The sequence below is a fragment of the Perissodus microlepis genome, chromosome 7, assembly GCF_051167445.1.
Source record: "Perissodus microlepis isolate ML-2025 ecotype Zambia chromosome 7, ASM5116744v1, whole genome shotgun sequence".
NCBI classification, from domain to species: Eukaryota; Metazoa; Chordata; class Actinopteri; order Cichliformes; family Cichlidae; genus Perissodus; species Perissodus microlepis.
Window position 1 is genome coordinate 24,243,000 of NC_140467.1, and position 20,434 is coordinate 24,263,433.

At 42.3% G+C, this 20,434-nt stretch overlaps 2 protein-coding genes and 1 pseudogene across 3 annotated transcripts in view; 2 read left to right on the forward strand and 1 right to left on the reverse strand.

The window, feature by feature from the left end:
• The window catches only part of LOC146383127 (peroxisomal succinyl-coenzyme A thioesterase-like), a 41,426-nt pseudogene extending 28,573 nt beyond the window's left edge, over positions 1 to 12,853 (reverse strand).
• LOC146383130 (uncharacterized) lies at positions 1,233 to 6,694 on the forward strand. Its single transcript, XM_084936143.1, has 3 exons — positions 1,233 to 1,261; positions 5,496 to 6,224; positions 6,388 to 6,694. The coding sequence occupies exons 1-3, from the start codon at positions 1,233 to 1,235 to the stop codon at positions 6,692 to 6,694; spliced, it is 1,065 nt and encodes a 354-aa protein (XP_084792269.1).
• A 6,574-nt stretch (positions 12,854 to 19,427) lies between the features above and the next one.
• The window catches only part of LOC146383131 (metabotropic glutamate receptor 8-like), a 120,715-nt gene continuing 119,708 nt past the window's right edge, over positions 19,428 to 20,434 (forward strand). For both annotated transcript variants that reach the window (XM_084934301.1, XM_084934302.1), the window contains exon 1: positions 19,428 to 20,105. The gene's annotated coding sequence lies outside the window, so the exon portion shown is untranslated. The remainder of the gene's footprint in view (positions 20,106 to 20,434) is intronic.

Below are 20,434 nucleotides of genomic sequence, written 5' to 3' on the forward strand. Positions count from 1 at the left end.
GCTAGTGCTATCCAGGAAAAAACACCACGTATATATTAACTGGTATATATCACCTTGTTGCTTTGTCATCTTGAAGTGGTCATGTGATTGGTTTACCACGACTACTTTATTCTTCCTCAGCCAAACAGCAGCACTCATGTGATTTTTTTGCCCCCTAGCTCCATGTGTTGTACCAAAAAGTGATCGTCTGCCGCCCGCAGGAGCGTGCGCAGCTGCTTAAAGCTGTAGCGCCCAGATTACTTACGTAGACAGCTACTTCTGTGCAACTGATATAAGGTGCGGTAAGCTCAACACAGCTTCAGCCATCTATTTGTTGAAAAATAGTAATGCGACCTCACCGCATTTTCTTGTTAGTAACAGTAACAGCGTTGTAACAATAGAAATAGTAATTAGTTAGATTACTCGTTACTGAAATAGGATAGGAAAACATTGTATATGTTATATTGTGCTTTGCTATTACCATACATGAGTTATTCTGTAGAGGTTTGGGGAAATACATATAAAAGTAATATTCAGACTATAATCATAATGCAGAAAAGGGCCATTAGACTAATAAATCAGGAGGGGTATAGGGCTCACACAAACACACTCTTTATTAGGACGCAAGCTATAAAATTCCAGGATCTGGTGAAGTTTAAAACAGTGCAAATAATATATAAGGTAAGGAAAGGGATGCTCCCAATCGAAATAAGTAAATGGTTCTTAGAAAGAGAAGGGAGGTATAATTTTAGAGGGAAGTGGAATTTAAAATTACAAAGAGTAAGAACAACATTGAAAAGGATGTCTATTTCAATAGCGGGAGTTAAAATCTGGAATGAGTTAAAAGAAGAAATAAAGGTCAGTAGTGATATAAACCAGTTTAAAATAAAACTCAAAAAAGAAATATTAAATAAGTATAATGAAGAAAATGCAATTAACCCAAGACAGCAGTCAAACTCATGTTTATTTTCTTCTGCAAATTAGCAAATCTAAATATAGTTTTAGTTGAACATGTGAAAATATTTTTTTGAGATGTTATGTTCTAAGTTGAAGGCATTGTATACATTTTTGTTGTTCAAATTTAGATGATGAGGATGTAAACCTGAGGGGGTAGGGCTAAATAAGTATATACTTCTGCCTACTCCTTTTCAAACAACTGTATGGAATGATTTTATGAAACGTTGGTGAATGTATATGTTTGAAATAAAAAAGAACTGAACTGAACTGAACTGAAAAACTTAATGCCATTAGTAATGCCGTCAAAGGAGCTTTTGTCTTTCGGGTGAACCAGTTTTTGTCTGAGCGTGTTGCTGGGTCTGAAATGCACCGGATGTCGTGCTTGGAGAAAACTCTCCTGAGTTTTTCTGATACACCGGCTACATAGGGGATGACAATGTTGTTGCGTCTGTCCTTCTTATCCTCCCTCGCTGGTGTCTGATCTTCTTTTCTGTGCCTCTTTGCTGACTTTAAGAACGCCCATTTAGGATAGCCGCACGTTTTGAGTGCTTCCTTTACATGCGTGTGTTCCTTCTTTTTTCCTTCAGGCTTAGAGGGAACATGTTCTGCCCGGTGGTGTAGGGTCCTAATTACTCCAAGTTTGTGTTCCAGAGGGTGATGGGAGTCAAAGAGGAGGTACTGGTCCGTGTGTGTGGGCTTCTGGTAAACTTCGATGGTGAGGTTGCCATTCTCTTCAATGTGCACAGTCCAGGAAAGGCAAACAGTTATCCTTTGTGTCTTCCCTGGTGAACTTGATGTTTTTATCCACAGCGTTAATGTGCGCCGTGAAGGATTCCACTTCTTGTGTCTTGAGTTTGACCCAGGTGTCGTCTACATATCTGTACCAGTGGCTGGGTACTCTTCCTTTGAAGGAGCCAAGAGCCTTCCTTTCCACTTCCTCCATGTAAAGGTTGGCTACAATAGGTGACACGGGGGAGCCCATGGCGCAGCCATGTTTTTGTCTGTAGAAGCCTTCGTTGTATTTGAAGTATGTTGTGGTAAGGCAGAGGTCTAACAGTGTGCAAATCTGATCGGGTGTGAAGTTGGTCCTGTCTTCCAAGGAGCTGTCTTCTTGTAGTCGTTTTCTGACAGTCTCCACGGCCTCTGTGGTGGGTATGCAAGTGAAGAGAGAGACTACATCAAAGGACACCATGGTTTCATCTGGATCCAGGGTAAGTTTCTGGACCTTGTCAGTGAAGATGGTGGAGTTCTTGATGTGGTGTGGGGTGTTCCCCACGAGAGGAGCAAGGATGGTAGCAAGGTGTTTTGCAATGTTATAAGTGGCTGAGTTTATGCTACTGCCTATGGCTCTGAGTGGGACAGCTTCCTTGTGGATTTTAGGAAGTCTGTAAATGCAGGGTATGGCATCCCCTGGGTAAAGGCGGTGATATGTAAGGCGGTCAATGATTTTGTCCTTTTCAAAGTCTTGAAGGCAAGCTATAACTTTCTTTTTGTAGCTGCTTGTGGGGTCTCGCTTTAAGTCTTCGTAGGTATCGTTGTCACTGAGGAGAGTAGTGATCTTTGTATGGTAATCTGTAGTGTTTAGGACCACGGTGGATCTTCCCTTATCAGCTGGTAAAACAGTGATGCTGTGGTCTTTGCTCAGGAAAGCGACAGCCTTCTTTTCTTGTATTGTGAGGTTAGACGGAGGGACTTTGGCACTGGAGAGGGTGGCTGAGACTTTCATCCTGATTTGCTCTGCTTCTGTCTGTGATAATTTATTAATCCGTATGGCGGATTCTGTGGCTGTGATGAGGTCCACTATGGGCAACTGTTGTGGAGAAATGGCAAAATTGAGTCCTTTGGCTAATACTCTTTTCAGGTTCAGTGAGATTCCGGTCTGAAAAGTTCTTTACCCATTTCTCCTGACTGTCTTCAGGTGTGTTTTCTTCTCTGGGTTGTGTAGGTTCAGAATGAGGAGTGTGTGTTTTTGAAAGCAAGGTGTGAAATTTCCTGCGTTGTCTTTCTTTTCCTTTAGAGTGTTGGGCCCGCTGAGCCTTGTCCACAAACTTGTAAACCTCTTCTAAGATTGGAGAGGGTAGAAGGGTTTCCAGTTCCTGCAGAGTCTGGCTGATCTTGATCTGGAGGGCATCTATAGTGAAATGGACCTGTCTTATCCTTTCACTTACAAGGTGATTTTGTGCTCTCTGTAGAATCAAGTCTGCTCTGTATCCCCTGACAGTGGATCCAAGGGGCAGGCTCTTAGAAACAACTCTGCCTTGTCTGCATCTTAGGTTGAAGCGGAGATGGTTCCTATAATCCGCTAGTTTCCTTGATTCCCTTTCATACTCTCGCACCAGTTGAAGGGTGTTCCTCCCAAAATGTACGGCAATATGTCTGTGAAGGTTCTCAGTCATCCAGGTCATCGTAGTCAAAGGAGCTTGCAAAGAAAAGCATCTGGACTTCTTTAAGTTGCTTGAAGATGTTTCACCTCTCATCCGAGAAGCTTCTTCAGTTCTAAGGTCAAATGGTAGGGAGTCCCAGATTTAAACCTAGTGGGAGTATCCCCCCACAGAGGGGCAAAAGGACCCCCTGATGATCCTCTAATCACCTGAGCCAAGGTGTGAAACTGGGTGTGGGTCCCAATCAGCCAGGGTTTCGGGTGAGCTCATTGTGAAAACTGGCCCCACCTTATCATGCGAATTCCTGAGGTCAGATGGCCCAGGATGTGAGTGGGCGTTAAGGCGTCTGGGAAGAGATCTCAAAACTGGATTATAGATGGCAGACAGTTGGTGTCGTAAACCACCACCTCTGTTCAAAGATGGTCGCTCACAGTGGATGTAAATGGCTTCTTTCACTCCTCTTTCAAACCATCTGTCCTCTCTGTCCAAAATGTGAACATTGGCATCCTCGAAAGAGTGACATTTGTCCTTTAAATGCAGATGTATTGCTGAGTCTTGTCCTGTGGAGGTGGCTTCTATGTTGTGCCATGCGCTTGTGAAGTGGCTGTTTGGTCTCTCCAATGTAGAGGTCTGGGCATTCCTCGCTGCACTGTACAGCATACACCACGTTGTTAAATTTGTGTTTTTGTGTTTTGTGTTTGGGATGAACCAGTTTCTGTCTGAGTGTGTTGCTGGGTCTGAAATGCACCGGGATGTCGTGCTTGGAGAAAACTCTCCTGAGTTTTTCTGATACACCGGCTATATAGGGGGTGACAATGTTGTTGCGTCTCTCTTTCTTATCATCCCTCGCTGGTGTCTGATCTTCTTTTCTGTGCATATTTGCTGACTTTATAAACGCCCAATTAGGATAACCGCATGTTTTGAGTGCTTCCTTTACATGTGTGTGTTCCTTCTTTTTCCCTTCAGGCTTAGAGGGAACATGTTCTGCCCGGTGGTGTAGGGTCCTAATTACTAGGGGTGCAACAATACTCGTATCGATATTGAACCGTTCGATACAGTGCTTTCGGTTCGGTACGCATATGTATCGAACAATACAAAATTTTTAATTTATTTTATCAACTTTCCTGTGTTGAGCGCTCAGTGGATCTGCGCTCGACAGTGCAGCCTAGGCGGAGTAGTCGAACGCAGATTCACTGAGCGCAGCACAAGCTAGCAAGACAGAAGTTAAGCTCTCCTTGCAACATGGCAAATTGAACCTCCCCCACCCTCATTCAGATCTGGCGTTTGGAACTATTTTGGTTTTCATGTGAAGTATGACCCTGAAGGTAAGCGCGTCATGGACTAAAGTAAAACAGTATGTCGGATGTGCCACGCAATGCTCAATTGGTGGGAACTAGTGCGTTAGCGCAGTTAGCTCGTTAACGTGTTGGCCGTCCAGCCCCACGCACGGGGCGATCCGCGTTAGCTTGTTAACGGAGATTTGCCGTGTTGTGGCGTTAACGTTATTTCAACGAGATTAATGCTGACAGCACTAGTGGGAACACAATGAATATGACTGCACATTTACTCCAACATCATCCTAGTGCAAAGACAAGTGGAAGCAGACAAAAACAACAAGCATGCATGCTACAAACTTTACCCGAGTCATTTAGACAGCCGTTAGCACATGATTCTCCTTATGGGGACCTGATATGTTTAATATGCTGCTGAGAATATAGCCCAGAAGAAGCATATAGTATAGCTTTTATTTTGGAAAGAGCCATTTCTCTGTAATAAACTCTCTTTTCCAAAGATGAGTGATTTCTCGATCAGATAGATTTATTTTTTTATTACTTTGTTGTTTCAGCAACATTAAATTTAAAAACTGTACTTTTGAGTTAAAATATATATTTATAATTTCAATAAATGACAAATTAAAAAGGCATGAACCTTTTTTTTGTATCGAAAAAATATTGAACCGTGACACCAAAGTATCGAACCAAACCGAACCGTGAATTTTGTGTATCGTTGCACCCCTACTAATTACTCCAAGTTTGTGTTCCAGAGGGTGATGGGAGTCAAAGAGGAGGTACTGCACTTTGGGTCCTTTTCCTGCCTGCACACAGCCATTCCATAACAGAAGATCGCGACCAGAACATGGACCCTGCAGACTCTTCAGCCTTTGAGTTAAACGCTGAGATGGAGCATTCGGAGCAACCCTCGGCTAACTCAGTTTTCTACGGACACTGTGCTGGGCAGCTCCATAGCTGCCTGGAGGGAGCAAGTCAGGGCTGGCGAGCTTGCTCTCTCTATCTCCACCTCCACTTCTTTACCGCTGCCCCAGGACAACACACACTCTCCACCTGCCTCAATGCTGCCACGGACTTCCTCTCCTTCCTCACGCCAGCCGGGACCTTGTTCGCCTGTCCGTTCGCCTGCCTTTTTCCTGGCGGCTATGTGGTCGGAGGATGAGGTCTCCATTTCTCCACCGGTTCCCGCTTCCAGAAGGAAACGTCCCCCTCGCCACCACCACTCCTCTCCTCAGTCATCTGTTCTGCCACCTGTTCCTGCTGGAGGGTCCGAGGGGCCCGTCCGGCCTTCGTCTGTTGTTCCCGCTGGGGGTTCTGGAGAACCGCACCAGACTTTCTGTGTCTCTGCTGGAGGGTCCGAGGGGTCCGTTCAGCCTTCTGCCTCCGCTGGAGGGTCCAAGGGGCCCATTCAGCCTTCTGTCTCCGCTGGAGGGTCCGAGGGGCCCGTTCAGACTTCTGCCTCCGCTGGAGGATCCGAGGGGCCCGTTCAGCCTTCTGCCTCCGCTGGAGGGTCCGAGGGGCCTGTTCAGCCTTCTGCCTCCGCTGCAGGGCCCGTTCAGCCTTCTGCCTCCGCTGGAGGGTCCGAGGGGCGCGTTCAGCAACCTGCCTCCGCTGGAGGGTCCGAGGGGCCCGTCCAGCCTGCGTCGCCTGCAGCGCCACCACCTGCTCCTCCATCTGCGGCTCCCACGCCGTTGCCTGCGGTTGCCATGCTGCCATCTGGTCCTGCTTCGTCTCTGCCTGAGGCCTTCGCACGGGCTGGTTCCGCTTTGTCTACGCCGGAGGTCTCCGCACCGTCTGGCCCTGCCCCACCTCGTCCTGGCCGGCCTGCTCGTCCTCGTCCTGTCCGGCCTGCTCGTCCTCGTCCTGTCCGGCCACTTTCCAGGCCGATGGCTGGACGTCATTGCCATCGTGGACGCCCTCCTGAATGGTGTTGTTCTGTGCTGCCTTCCGCGGTGTGCTGCCTTCCGCACAGCCGGCCTCCGGACCTGCTCAGTTGCCGCCGCCGCTGCCTTTCGCGCGGTCGGCCTCCGGACCTCCTTCGTCTTCGTCGCCGCCATTGCTTTTCGCACGGTCGGCCTCCTGACCTAAACTGTTTTGGTCTTTTGTGTTGTCGACCTCTGGGTCGGCCCCCTGAACTGCCTAGTTCTGGACTATTGGGCCGTCGACCGCCGGGCCGGCCCCCTGAACTTTTTTGGTTAGTGTTTTCCTGGTTGCCTACACCTTTTTGTGAGCCTTTTTTGTTTGTTTGGTTGTTTTGAGTTGTTTTTCTGGGCTCCAGTGTTTTCTGTTTTTGATTTCTAGCTCCTTGTGTTTAGTTTGCTTAAGTTTTGTTACTCTTTTGAGTTCAACATTAAAGCTGTTTTTTGAGTTCACGTCTGTCTCCGTTCCATAACAATTTGTGGTTCCTAGCATATTTAAATGTAGAATTAGGAGGCAGAGCCTTCAGCTTTCAAGCCACCCCTCTGTGGAACCACGTTCCACAGTTTGACAAAAATTATAGTTAGGGCTGAATCAAGTGACCTTGAATCCTCCTTTACTTAGACCTAGGCTATTAGGGCCTTCCCATGATGCATTGTGCAAAAAAACAACACAAAATGCAAAGTCTTCTGCTCCAAACTGTTGTGTTTGGAGCTGTGTATATGTGTATAATATATACAGTGTCTTACAAAAGTGAGCACACCCTTCACATTTTTGTTAATATTTTAATCTATCTTTTCATGGGACGACATTAAAGATATGACACTTTGACACAATGTAAATTAGTCAATGTACAGCTTTTATAACAGAGTAAGTTTGCCGTCACCTCAAAATAACTCAACATACAGCCATTAATGTTTAAACCTCTGGCAACAAAAGCAAGTACACCTCTAAGTGAAAATGTCACCAAACTTTCAATATTTTGTGTGGCCACCATTATTTTCCAACACTGCATTAACTCTGTTGGTCATGGAGTTCACTAGAGCTTCACAGGATGCCATTGCAATCCTCTTCCACTCCTCAATGATGACATCATGGAGGTGGTGGATGTTAGACACCTTGTGCTCCCCCACCTTCCATTTGACGATGCCCCACAGATGCTCAATAGGGTTTAAGTCTGGAGACATGCTTGGCCATTCAAGTACCTTTACCCTCAGTTTATTAGGCAAGGCACTGGTCTTTTTGGAGGTGTTTGAGGTTGTTATCATGTTGGAATACTGTCCTGTTTCCTGAAGGGATCAGATCATGCTCTGCTTGAGTCTGTCACAGTACATGTCGGCATTCATGGTTCCCTCAATTAGCTGTAGCTCCTCAGTGCCAGCAGCACTCATGCAGCCCCAAAAATGACATGCCACCAACATGCTTGACTGTAGGTAAGACACACTTGTCTTTGTACTCCTCACCTGGTTGCCACCACACATCCCTGACACCATCTGAACCAAATAAGCTTATCTTGGTCTCATCAGACCACAGGTAATCCATGTCCTTAGTCTACTTGTCTTCAGCAAACTGCGGACTTTCTGGTGCGCTATGTTTAGAAGAACCTTCCTTCTGGGACGACAGCCATTTGATGCAGTGTGTGGCCTATGGTATGAGCACTGACAGACTTACCCTCCACGCCTTCAACCTCTGCAACAATGCTGGCAGCCCTCAAACATCTATTTTCAAAAGACAACCTCTGGATCCTGTTAAACTGCTGTTTGGTCTTGGCCACTGTGCTGCTGCTCAGTTTCAGGGTGTTGGCAATATTCTTGTAGCCTAGGCCATCTTTATGTAGAGCTGTAGTTCCCAAACCTTTTTTTGCTAGGCCCCCCTTTGTTTTACAAGAAAAATGTTCGTGCCCCCCACCACCTGAAACATATTCAGCAATGCTTCATCTCCTGCTTTGCGTTTGTGTGGGAGCCCCGTCAAAAAAGCATTCTTTTGTTTTTTTCCCCTTTTCATACCCCCCCCCCCCCCCCTGCAATGGCTCTGCGCACCCCCTAGGGGGCGGGCCCCACACTTTGGGAAGCTCTGATGTAGAGTAACATTTCTTTTTTCAGATCCTCAGAGAATTCTTTGCTATGATGTGCCATGTTAGACTTTGAGTGACCAGTATGAGAGAATGTGAGAGCACCAACACCAAATTCAACACACTTGTTCCCAATTTGCACCTAAGACCTTGTACCACTAACGAGTCACATAACACCAGTGAGGGAAAATGGCAAATTGGGCATAATTTGGACATTGTCACTTAGAGGTGTACTCACTTTTGTTGCCAGGGATTTAGGCAACAATGGCTGTGTGTTGAGTTATTTGGAGGTGACAGGCAACTTTACATTGTTATACAAGCTGTATACTACTTTACATTGTATCAAAGTGCCATATCTTCAGTGTTGTCCCATGAAAAGATATAATAAAATATTAACAAAAATGTGAGGGGTGTACTCACTTTTGTGAGATACTGTATATCCGTCGCATGCACTGCGTTTTTGTGGAAAATTCATTCTCCAAATTGGGTGTTGTGAAAGAAATAAAGTCACGTGATGATGAGTTTGTCTTGATGTTTTTAAAGAACAAAGGGAAGAAACAAAGCTTCTGGCTTCATCCAATTCTTAAGAGAAGGCAGCAGCAGTGAAAATTACGTGGTCGGTGTGAATGGCTAAATTAGGTGTCCAAAAGTGATTTTTAAAGCACAAAACATAAGCATGGATTTAAAGGGCCTTAAGACTGAATGTGTAAGGGCCTTAAGACTGAGATATGCTTTAGCTGGTGGTACCCACATTGGCTTTGAGTGAAGGGTCGGTGGGGATGGGCAACATCAGATCTCGCCAGATCGCCTCGTCTTTTTCACTGAAGCGAGTCTTCCCAGCATTTCTGATGGGACAAAAAATTAAAAGGAATAATTAAGGATTATTCTGACATACTGTATTTCTATATATTAGCTTTCCAATTTGTCTTTAAATAAAAAGTAACTGAAAATGGCTCAACTTATTTGTAAAGGAGCGTCAGTATTTCCCCCACAGATCCATCAACTGGCTGCACATGAGTCCCACTGATGCACACTGCAGCACTGAGCTGGAAAAAAACAATACACAGATTTTATCAACTGACAAAAAGACCAGATTACACAGCCAAAACAGTGGTGACACAGCCAGTGGTGGACCTATGTCTTCATCCTGAGCATGTGTTATAACTGAAAACAGGCTGATGCTCATTTTCCAGCTCTAGTGTCACTATAAAAATATGTCTTACTTTTATAACTTCAGAGTAAACAGCCATCTTGAGGGTGATACTGGTGCCAAAGGAAAACCCTATCATGGCGATCTTGCTGCCGCAGACCTGAGGATGTTGCTGCAGGACTCTGTAGGCTGTCTGTAGGTGGAAAAATATATCAGACAACAGGTAACACCAAAACCAGGACTTTCATTTTGATCTTTAAGGTCACATAAACGAATTCTTCAAGAGGATTTTTAGGGCCAGGTAGTGTCAAACCCAATTCCTCAATACATAAAGGTACCAACATAATTACTAGACAAAATACAAAATCTTGTACAAAAGCCAAAAGATATAAACTAAAACTCAGGATGACAGAAACCATAGTCCATGGTATAATAGCATCTATATTTTAAAAATCATGCAGGGACCATGCATGCCATAACACCTGAACAACAAATTTTAATTGATTTTAAACGTTTTAAACTAAAACAACTTCAACACTTTTCATTCTCGTTTCTGTTGTCTGATTAAAGATGTGTGTGAAAGAGAATGACACTTTGAGACAGTTTTTCATGGGGCTAGTTACCTATAAACACACACACAGCATAGTGACAGCAGCTTCAAGGGCAGTTTGCATTTCAGCATTTGAAATTAAAGAAACTGAAGATCTTTTAAGGCATACATGATTTGAGATGATCAGATGTTCCATTTCTTTGTGGCATCTCGTGACATCACCCAAATGTTTTATTCAGTCTTAATCAACCTGACATGACTCATGGTGCATCTAAAAGCCCAGAGCTTTGTAGCATTCAAAGTATTTCAGGCTGTAAACTGTCTCGCTGTAAGTAAGTAATTAAGTAAGTAAAGTTTATTTATATAGCACCTTTCACAGACATATGTCACAAAGTGCTTTACAAGGTAAAAACATAATACAGTCATAAAATACATCATAAAAACCCTGGTCTAATTAAAAGCTTTTTGAAATAAAAATGTCTTTAGCTGCTTTATGAAGGTCTCCACTGAGTCCAAACCCCATAGAAATAGGGGAAGTGCATTCCACAGTCTGGGTGCAACAGCTTGGAAAGATCTGTCCCCTCGGGTTTTAAAACGAGTGTGGGGGACCACTAAAAGGTTTTGGTTTGATGACCTCAGGTTACGAGTGGAGGTATGTGTACGAATCAAATCAGCAATGTGGGGGGGGGGGGGCTGTCTCTGTAATGCTCTAAAAGTTAAAACTAGAATTTTAAAATGGAACCTGAATCTTATTGGTAGCCAGTGCAGCGACTTTAAAACAGGGGTCATATGAGCACCCTTGTTCGAGCGGGTCAGTAGCCTCGCTGCAGAGTTTTGAACAACCTGTAGGCGGGCTAGCCCTTTCATGTTTAGACAAGTAAACAGGCTGTTACAGTAGTCAAGTCTTGTAGAGATAAAAGAATGTATTATCATCTCGAGTTCACTTGTTGACACGATGGATCTAAGTTTAGAAATGTTCCTCAAGTGAAAAAAGCACGTTCTTACTATCTGATTTAAATGTCCCTCCAAAGAAAAAGCTTCATCAAAAATAACACCCAGTTTTCTAAGGTTATGTTTCTGTGAGGAACCTAAGTCACCCAGTCGCCGTTTAATATCGGGTATTGCACTGCCTGGTGCAATAATCTGCTGTCATTCTAACTTCATCTGGTTTACATTATACAGAGATTTCTGAGCTGTTTTCATACATCAGAAAGGTTAAGAGAATTTAACCAAGCACAAAGATAGTGCTTGGGTAGGAAATGCTGGAGGCAGGATGCTGTTGCATGCATGTAATCAGACATTGCAGAGACTTTGTTTGAGGAAAGTGACATTAAAGATCATTTAATATCAGATCCAAAAGTGCATGACTACTTCATTTTTACCACAGACTCTATGAAAACCGATTTTATTCACTGGTGTACGCAACAGTATCAAGAAGTCTAAGTGTATTAAAACATACCTTGTTTTCCATGATCCATATGGTGATTCATCTGGTTGCAAAAAGACATGTATGGAAGTCTATGGAATGGAACTGAAATCCTTCAGTCTACGACATCAGTAAACATTCTTGTTTGGCTTTTATGGGCTTAATTGCTTGTTTCAAGTCTTTTTGAAGACAATATGATTTTGTAAACTACAGTCTTCATTGGAGTCAAAAAGAAGGATAACTCAGGTGGAAGCCCAGGGTGGTCAACATTGCTATAGAGGTGAAAGAGACGAGCTGAACCCATCTCCTTTTTTTAACGTTGTTTTCCTTGTAACCAAAACATTAATTTTGTTAGATGTACCTCAAAATACTGGTTGTCCACCATCTTTCCAGTTTCCATGGTGATTTTAGCGGTCAGGTAGTCGATGGCCATACTAGCGAATCCATGAGAGGCCAAGAGCGCTGCACGGTACTCCACCAACTGCCCTCCAGCCCCCCATAGATCCAGGAGGCCAGGAAAAGGTCCAGGACCTTAAGACAAGTTCACAAAAATGTGCTGGATGTTCTTCTTTTGCATCCTGAGGAGAGATGGGAGAATTATCTATGGTGCCAATACTGGATTCTGTGTTGGTGTCATCTACACAAAAAGATTACCTCAGTCCAGGTTTGCTGCCTGGAATTGGTCTGAAACTCCACAGTAGACCCATCTGTTCAACACCGGAATATGTCCCACCTATACTGGGGTCTTCTGAAACTACAAAAAAATAAAACACAATCTGAAGAAGCTTCTCGGATGAGAGGTGAAACGTCTTCAAGTAAACTTAAAGAAGTCCAGACGCTTTTCTTTGCAAGCTCCTTTGACAATCTGTTACATACTTGCGCATATTTCTACATTTTCTTCTCTTAATTTTCCAGGTCTCAGTGCTGAACAACGTACCATTGATGGTCCCTGTGGTATCTGCAGTGTAGTAACCAAATGCTTCCCAGCTGTGTCCATCTTCACACTGGTGCAGGGCACGGATGGTCAGTTGGGAACCAGGCAGGGCATTCTGGACGAGGACAATGAATTTCTCATCCACGAGCCCTCTGGATGGCTGAACCGACAGCTTCACACAACACTGCTTCCTGTCCATCCTGAATTCAATATACAAGCATATTATTTGATTTGGATTTAGAAAATCTTGGGAGTTGGAATTGATTTATTCAACCATTGTGTGCATTTGTATTTGTACTTAAAGGTCAGAAAATAGAGCAAGTGCAATCATATCAATATCTTGGGACCATAATGAAAAACTGAACTTTGATGTGAACTGTAAATCTGTCTGCAAAAAGGGTCACCAGTGCCTTTACTGCCGTAGGAAACTTGCTCATTTCCACATTGACTGAACTATTTTTACTTTGTTTTATCTTTATGTTTGGTGGCATGGTTTGGTCAAACCTCTGTCACAGAGAAAAACTTACTGAATCAGAGATGGTCCAGTCATCTGATAGGTGAGTCATAGCCCTATCTAGGTTCCCTGTACTCTAAACAGGTACAGAGGATGGCTTTATCAATTCTTAATAATGGCTTCTCTCCGGGCTGAATTTGAGCACCTTCACCCTGGATGGAGGTTTCTAGTCCCAAGGTATAGGACAAGGCGTCATAAAAACAGCTTTGTCCCTTGTTTGTTTGTACTTGTTGTTGTTGTTGTTACTTGTTTCATCTTGATTTAGTTATATATAATATATTATATTATTTAAATTGTATCACTTGTCTAATTATCAAATATGTGTTTGTCAAGTTTAATGGGCGTGTGTGTGTGTGTGTGTGTGTGTTTTGTGAGGGGATGCCAAATGCTATCATTTTTTCTGTAAAGCAAATTTACCTGCAGGTATAAATAAAGTAACCTTGAACCATTTAATAGTTTGAAATAACATGAAAATGCAGTTTTCTACCAAATGAGATAAAAGAAATGCATTGAGTTAAATGAAAGCAGGCTGGTACTGTACTAGAGTTATATGTAGTTAAATTTTTTTTAGTATAGTAAGAACATGATGACAGTACAGATATATTAACTTGTGAAGTAGCAAGGCAAATTTGCATATGCATTACACCAGTGATTTTAAATCTGGATGAGAGATCAGCATTAAGATGCAGTTCAGGGTAGTAATATCTATATATATCTTTGGAATCAATGTGTATATGCGTAACATCCACTCAGTAACATTAACGAGGGTGTGTGAAAGTGCAATGCTGTAGCCCAGTGATCTCAAAGTGACTTTAATAATCAGCCACAGATTGCACAACTTGTACTGTGAAGTTCACAGAATAAGAACTGGCTAATGTCCAGTTAAGTTAGCAATTGCTAGAACAGTTTGTTCCTGCAGTGCATATTTAAGAAAAGTGTTTGTCAAACTAGCACGCATGAACGTCATGTTTGGCAAAACACTGGTCTTTTGGAGGACTTTGTATGACTGCAGAGGTGAGACAGTGATGACAACAGCATTCGTCCTCCAGAACGTGTGTGCGTGTGTGTGTGTACTTGTTTTCATGACATGTTAGGACATTTTAATGATAACACACAAACAACATGCTCCCAGACCGAAAATCTCGAATGTCCTGACCAGTGTTGGTCAAGTTACTTGAAAAAAGTAATCAGTAACTAATTACTGATTACTTCCCCCAAAAAGTAATCCTGTTACTTTACTGATTACTTATTTTCAAAAGTAATTAATTACTTAGTTACTTAGTTACTTTTTAAAAACACGATTTACAACCTGAATAGGTGATAAAGCGATAGATCTTTCAGCCCAATTCTACTTTTTCTACATAATCCATCATACAAAATGTAATCAAATGGAAAAGTCTCCTTTTTTAAAACTTGTTTTATTAGTTTTAATCTTTTAACTTTATGCATCAAGCAAAAATTTAATTATATGCAACATTCTCTGACTGGAAGAAATTTGTTTACTATTTAAACCTATTTTCTGCACATTCCAGCACATAAAATAATTGTTTTTTTTTTGTGTGTTTACACTCACTCTTTCAAATAGATGCAAGTAAAACACAGCAGAAAATAAATAAAGTCAAAGACTCAGCGGCCCTTTTGCTCTATTTTCACCTGTAAAGCAGGAGATGATACAGAGTAAAATTCAAACAGTTAAGTCTTCACATCAGTGCAATAATGCTGACATCACCTTTCATGAAACAGAAATCAATGTTATTTATTCACAGACATCATCTGCAATTGAACGGACTGGACCTTTAACATGATTGACACCTCTACTGTAGAATGTGATCATTAACAAGAACAACTGTTACATTTTTTTTTATTTTTGCAATTATTCAGCGACCACTCAATACTATGCTCCACTGATCTACACTTTCTACTTTAAAATGCAAAAACTTTGAAATTTTCTGAAAAATCATTAAAATACTAGTTTTTGCTGGTGACAACCAGGCTTGAAGCTATATTAATCTTTATTACAAATGTATGGGAAGAAATATAATACTGAATGAAGTATAGTGACCTGAATTTAAGTGATATAACAGACTGTGATAGTAGTCTAGCACATCAGTGGAAAAACACATTTGAGCCTCATTGACAGCTGCATAAACACTGTAGTGAATGTGGAAGACTTCTTACCTTTATTTGTTAAATTACGTGAACCACTTTCTGTTAGCAGGAGACCTCTGAGCCGGGGAGTCTGGCAAAGAGTCTGGCTTTAAAAGGTAGGTCACCACAACAGTTAACTCCACAGAGCTTTCACGTAAACGTTACACGGAACTGCAGTCCTCCCACAGAGATGTGCTTACCACCTTGTGTACCACCTCTGCTTAGACACAAGATGGCATCATCAAACAGGGAAACGCCATGGTGAGCAGTCATAATCTGGGGCACCCAAGGGAAATCTTACAAATAGTCATCATTCAGAACTTCAAGCTTCATAAACAGTTATACTAAACTATTAATAGTCAGTCTTTATAAAGTGGAAAAATGGCTGTAGTCATTTACTATTTACTCAAACATCTAAAAACATAAAGGTAAATACAGTATAAGGCAAAAACAGAACTTGTACAAATCTAATTAGCTTAAAAGTCAATATTTGGTATGGACACACACAGTCTATATGTGTATATGTATATAGATATGTGTGTATATATGGTCTAATTACCTACGCAAAAGCAAACTCAATATGCTAGAAGGTCCTTAACCCAACAGCAGGACCAATATCAGTTCCTTTATGCAAGGAGGCCTCCAGGAGGCCACTTGTGTGAATGTCTCTGACCAATTATAAATGGACTTTATGAGGCTGGCCTGAGGGCATTGTTGTCCTCTTGCGGGTTCTGTGCTCACTACACTCTCTTGGATGCTATGGAGTTAATCATGGTAACAACTCAGTGAGGGAAAACAAGCATATTGAAATGAGTTAAGAGGTCAGAGGTCAGCAGAGACTGACATGGTGAAAAATGAGCCACACCTCTTTTCTGTCCACAGAAACATGCACACAATGCCTGACAACACAGACTAGTTAAAGAGAGTCAAACAGAAAAGCTCAGCAACTCATACATTTTATATTCACCAGAGTCACAGGTTATTTTGCTGACGGGATTGGGTTGGGTTGGGTTGGGGAGTCTGACAACCAAAACCAAATGACACAAAGCAAAAAGGGAACATCTGTGATCATGGGGACTGATTGTTTTCTCTGAAAGGCGAGGCACGGCTGAAATTTAAGTGAAGTGCTTTGGGAAAACATATTTATTTTAGATGACTCCTTTTTCTATCTTCCATTTCATCAGACTGATTCCCCTTCCTCCACACAGCCACTGATTTAATTTCACTTCTACCAGCTTACATAAGCATTAACTGTTATTATTTTTAACATGTTACCAAATAACTGGCTAGACCTGCCGTATATGAAAAGTACAGGCTAGTTGTGTAATGATTGTGGACAGTGTTTCCTTGGTGTTCCACGGGCTCTTTATGACCAGTTCATGATGATCTGAACTCTAAAGTATGCCTTTATATCATGATATAGGTATAGTTTTTGATCTAATAGCTACTTTTAGCATGACAATGCATCATTTTACCAAAGTGAAATCTTCTCAGTCTGGCTTCCAAAACATGACAAATAGTGTCAATGGATTTTAGGTCCTTCCTCAGTCACCCGATCTTTAAATTGTGATTGCAGCAGGTTGGGGAACCCTAAATTTTATGACCTGTCCTTTTTCTTATCTTTCTCCATCTCTGAGTGAAGTTAGCTCCCTTTCTTTTCTCTCCCTGTGAAACACAGCAGCTGTATCTTTAGCTAGCAGACGCAGTGCAACAAACTACATACAGTTTACGTGTTTACTGATGTTTCTTGAGCTGATAGAAAGGTTGATCTCCAAAAGATGATTCTGTTCATCTGGACGTAGCGTTTTGTGGGAGAAACGTTTCGTCACTCATCCAAGTGACTTCTTCAGTCTCAGCTGACTGCAGGTTTCATCTTATAAACAGTACATTTGCATAATGACTGAAACCAGCCCACTGAAGGAACAATGGGCTGGGAGGTCAGTTCCTTAATCTTAATTATACAAATTCTCATGACCATTGATCAACAACCACTGACCAAAACCCACTGATCAAAGCCCACTGATCAATGGCCATGAGTACCATTCACAGAGAGTTGGGGAATGGCTGCAATCACAGCATTGTAAGATGGCGAAAGATGTACCCTTAGGCCCCCTCCTCGATTCAGAGATGGTCTTTCCCTTTTCATGTAAATGGCCTCCTTGACTCCTCCAGCGTTCCTCCCTGTCCAAGATGTGTACATCCTCATCCTTGAAAGAGTGTCCACTGGCTTGTAGGTGTGAATAGACTGCAGAGTCCTGGCCTGACGAGGTAGCTCTTCTGTGTTGTGCCATCCACTTTGCCAGAGGTTGTTTTGTTTCCTCGATGTATAAATCCTGACAATCCTCCTGGCATTTAACAGCGTACACTATGTTACTCTGTTTGTGTCGGGGGACCCGATCCTTGGGGTGGACCAATTTTTGGCGCAGCGTGTTTTGGGGTTTAAAAGCCACAGAAACCCGGTGTTTAGAAAAAATGCGTCTCAACTGCTCCGATACTCCTGACACGTACGGGATCACTACAGGTTTTTGCTTAGGCAGCGGTTGTTCTTTTCTCCTGGATTGGCTGGAGCTTTCTTTAGGTGCCTTCTGAGCTTTGACAAAAGTCCAGCTGGGATAACCACATTTACTCAGGGCCTTCTTGAGGTGCTGTTCTTCTGCTTCCCTGGCCGCTGTGTCTGTGGGGATGGTGTTCGCTCACACGATCTGATATCCTCGTGTCGGTGTTGTTCCAACATCATCATAATAAATGTTGGTTCCAGGTTCAACATTGCAAGTGACCAATCACATTGTTGTGATGTCATACTTTTGCGACTTTGGAAAAAACCGCCTTAAAAAAAATCTACTTAACTTGCGAGAAACCGCCTCTGTCTGCCAATCCAGCACCGACACGAGGATATCAGATCATTCCTTTTGCACACAGGGCCATGTGGGTTTGGATTTTTTTTCCCAATTAATAATAAACACCTTCATTTAGAAACTGCATTTTGTGTTTACTTGTGTTATCTTTGTCTAATATTTAAATTTGTTTCATGATTGGAAACATTGAAGTGTGACAAACATACAAAGCAATAGGAAAAATCAGGAAGGGGGCAAAAACTTTTTCACAACACTGTAGGAGCAAAACAAGAGCAAAAACTATTGGTCTTGTTTTCAGCAAGTGATTGGCATCATCATGTATTGCTTTTTGTCCTGGCAGGCAAAATGAATTGTGGCGCACAGAGTTATATTTTATGTCCAGCTAGTTTTGTTGCAGGTAGATTACAACCGAATTCTATACACCATTATGATCATAAAAAACAAGATGCAGGTGATCATAACAAAAACCTTCCTAAGAGGCTTTTTAGTTATAGTGTTACTTTTTACTCACTGCATTTCATTTCATTAAGAAATCCAGAGATCTGTGTGTTTGTTTGCAAACAGCTGACATTATGTATGTATTCTTGTAGCAAATAAACACCAACAAACAGCAAAAAAAACAAACAAACTGAAGAGAAAACATAAACACATGTTGTCCTGCATGGAATAATTAAAAATTGGATTTTGTATGTTTTTGTCTACATGCATTTTGCATTTCTATGCCTGCAGACACACATTTTTAAAACCAGGGTTTAGGTGCCAAGTTTATAACTGTTTCTGGTGGATGAAATGTTTTTGTTTGTTTTAATAGCAATACTTAAAAAAACAAAAAACAAAACTCCTTTCCTATTTTGAAGTTGTATATATACTTTATCTTCATTTCCATATTTTGTGTTTTGTTCTCTCTGCCTATGAACTCATTTTCTCTTCTCTTTCCACTCAGTCCCAGCCAGTCGGGGCAAATGGCTCCCTCTCTCTGAGCCTGGTTCTGCCAGAGGTTACTTTCTGTTTAGAGGTTCCTTCACACCATCGCCTTCCCACAATAATAGGATCTAGTTGTCTCTTTACCTTCTAGTGTAACGTACCTTAAAATGACTATTGTGATTTTATTTATTATAGACATAATGAATTGACATCGGAGAAGCGGCATCTAGTTGTAACTACGGCTTTTGTCCGATAAGTGGCGTCTTTTCTCCATCTCTGCTGCTTTAACTTCGGAAACCCCTCTCCCTGTGCAGTATTCTCTTAGCTTATTAACCTTATGTGTGACAGCACCAGTCGGGCTTCTTTTCTTCTCTTCTATGATGTGACTGACATCATTTCAGTTTGGTCCAGGATCGTGCAGTCCCTGCACAAGTCTGTCACTGGTTCTGTTAGGGGGAGCTTGATATGAAACTCTCATCAGCTTCGTGTGACGAGCACGAGAGCCGCCAGTGTTTTCTGTGACGTAGGCCAGCCGCACCACACTGCACTTTGGAGAGCTGCGAGAGGCGAAGAAAAGCGTGCGCTTCTCTCTTGTGGACGCAACCGGCTGCTCTTATAAGGTCGTTTCTCTGAATTGTTGGACACTTTGATATGAGACCAATCAGGACTGGAGAGGGAGGGTCCTGGGATTTCCCCGTGTGAGTCGAACCTACACTTGCAGGCGATCAGGGTTGATATTAACCTGAGGACATGACAATTTCTCTGACAGAACTATGATCAGCGCTGATCTCTAACTAAAGACAAGGAGGAAAAGGTGAATTTTCACATCACTTTTTTGTTTGCGGATGCTGGATCGAAACTCAGTGGAGGAATTTGACTGAACAGGTTTAATGTGATGTTACTAACTGCTGGAGACACAAGACAACTGGCTGACTTGCGAAGCTGACGAAAAAACCTCTTCTTACTAGGATAAAAAAGATTCCTGAAGATTTACCGGTGATATTTGGCAGGTAAATTTTAATTACATTACATTTAAATTTTCTGTAAATGTAGCTACAAAGTATGTCGCATGTAATTGATAACGTTTTTGTGATCTATGGGAACATGTTGGTGCTTCGGATTCTGCAGTCAATAATCAGTTAATCATTTAGTAGCAGTTTACAAAGCTGCCAGTTTGCTTCTCAAGCTGTTTGTATGTTTCAATTAAAAATAGATTTTGGGACTGTAGCTAGTTCTGAATGCATTTGACTCAATCGTGCACATGAGCTCACAGTATACAGTGCTGGCACGCTTTTACGCCCCCCACCACCACCCCTCCTTTTTTATGGATGCGTCTTGG

What these genes read in the sequence shown, in the direction of transcription:
- LOC146383130 (XM_084936143.1), top strand. Translation starts at nt 1,233, where the DNA reads ATGCCGTCAAAGGAGCTTTTGTCTTTCGG. An exon ending in AAGGAGCTTTTGTCTTTCGG is followed by an intron (nt 1,262 to 5,495) that starts GTGAACCAGTTT and finishes TTAAACGCTGAG; the next exon opens with ATGGAGCATTCGGAGCAACC. An exon ending in CAACCTGCCTCCGCTGGAGG is followed by an intron (nt 6,225 to 6,387) that starts GTCCGAGGGGCC and finishes TCTACGCCGGAG; the next exon opens with GTCTCCGCACCGTCTGGCCC.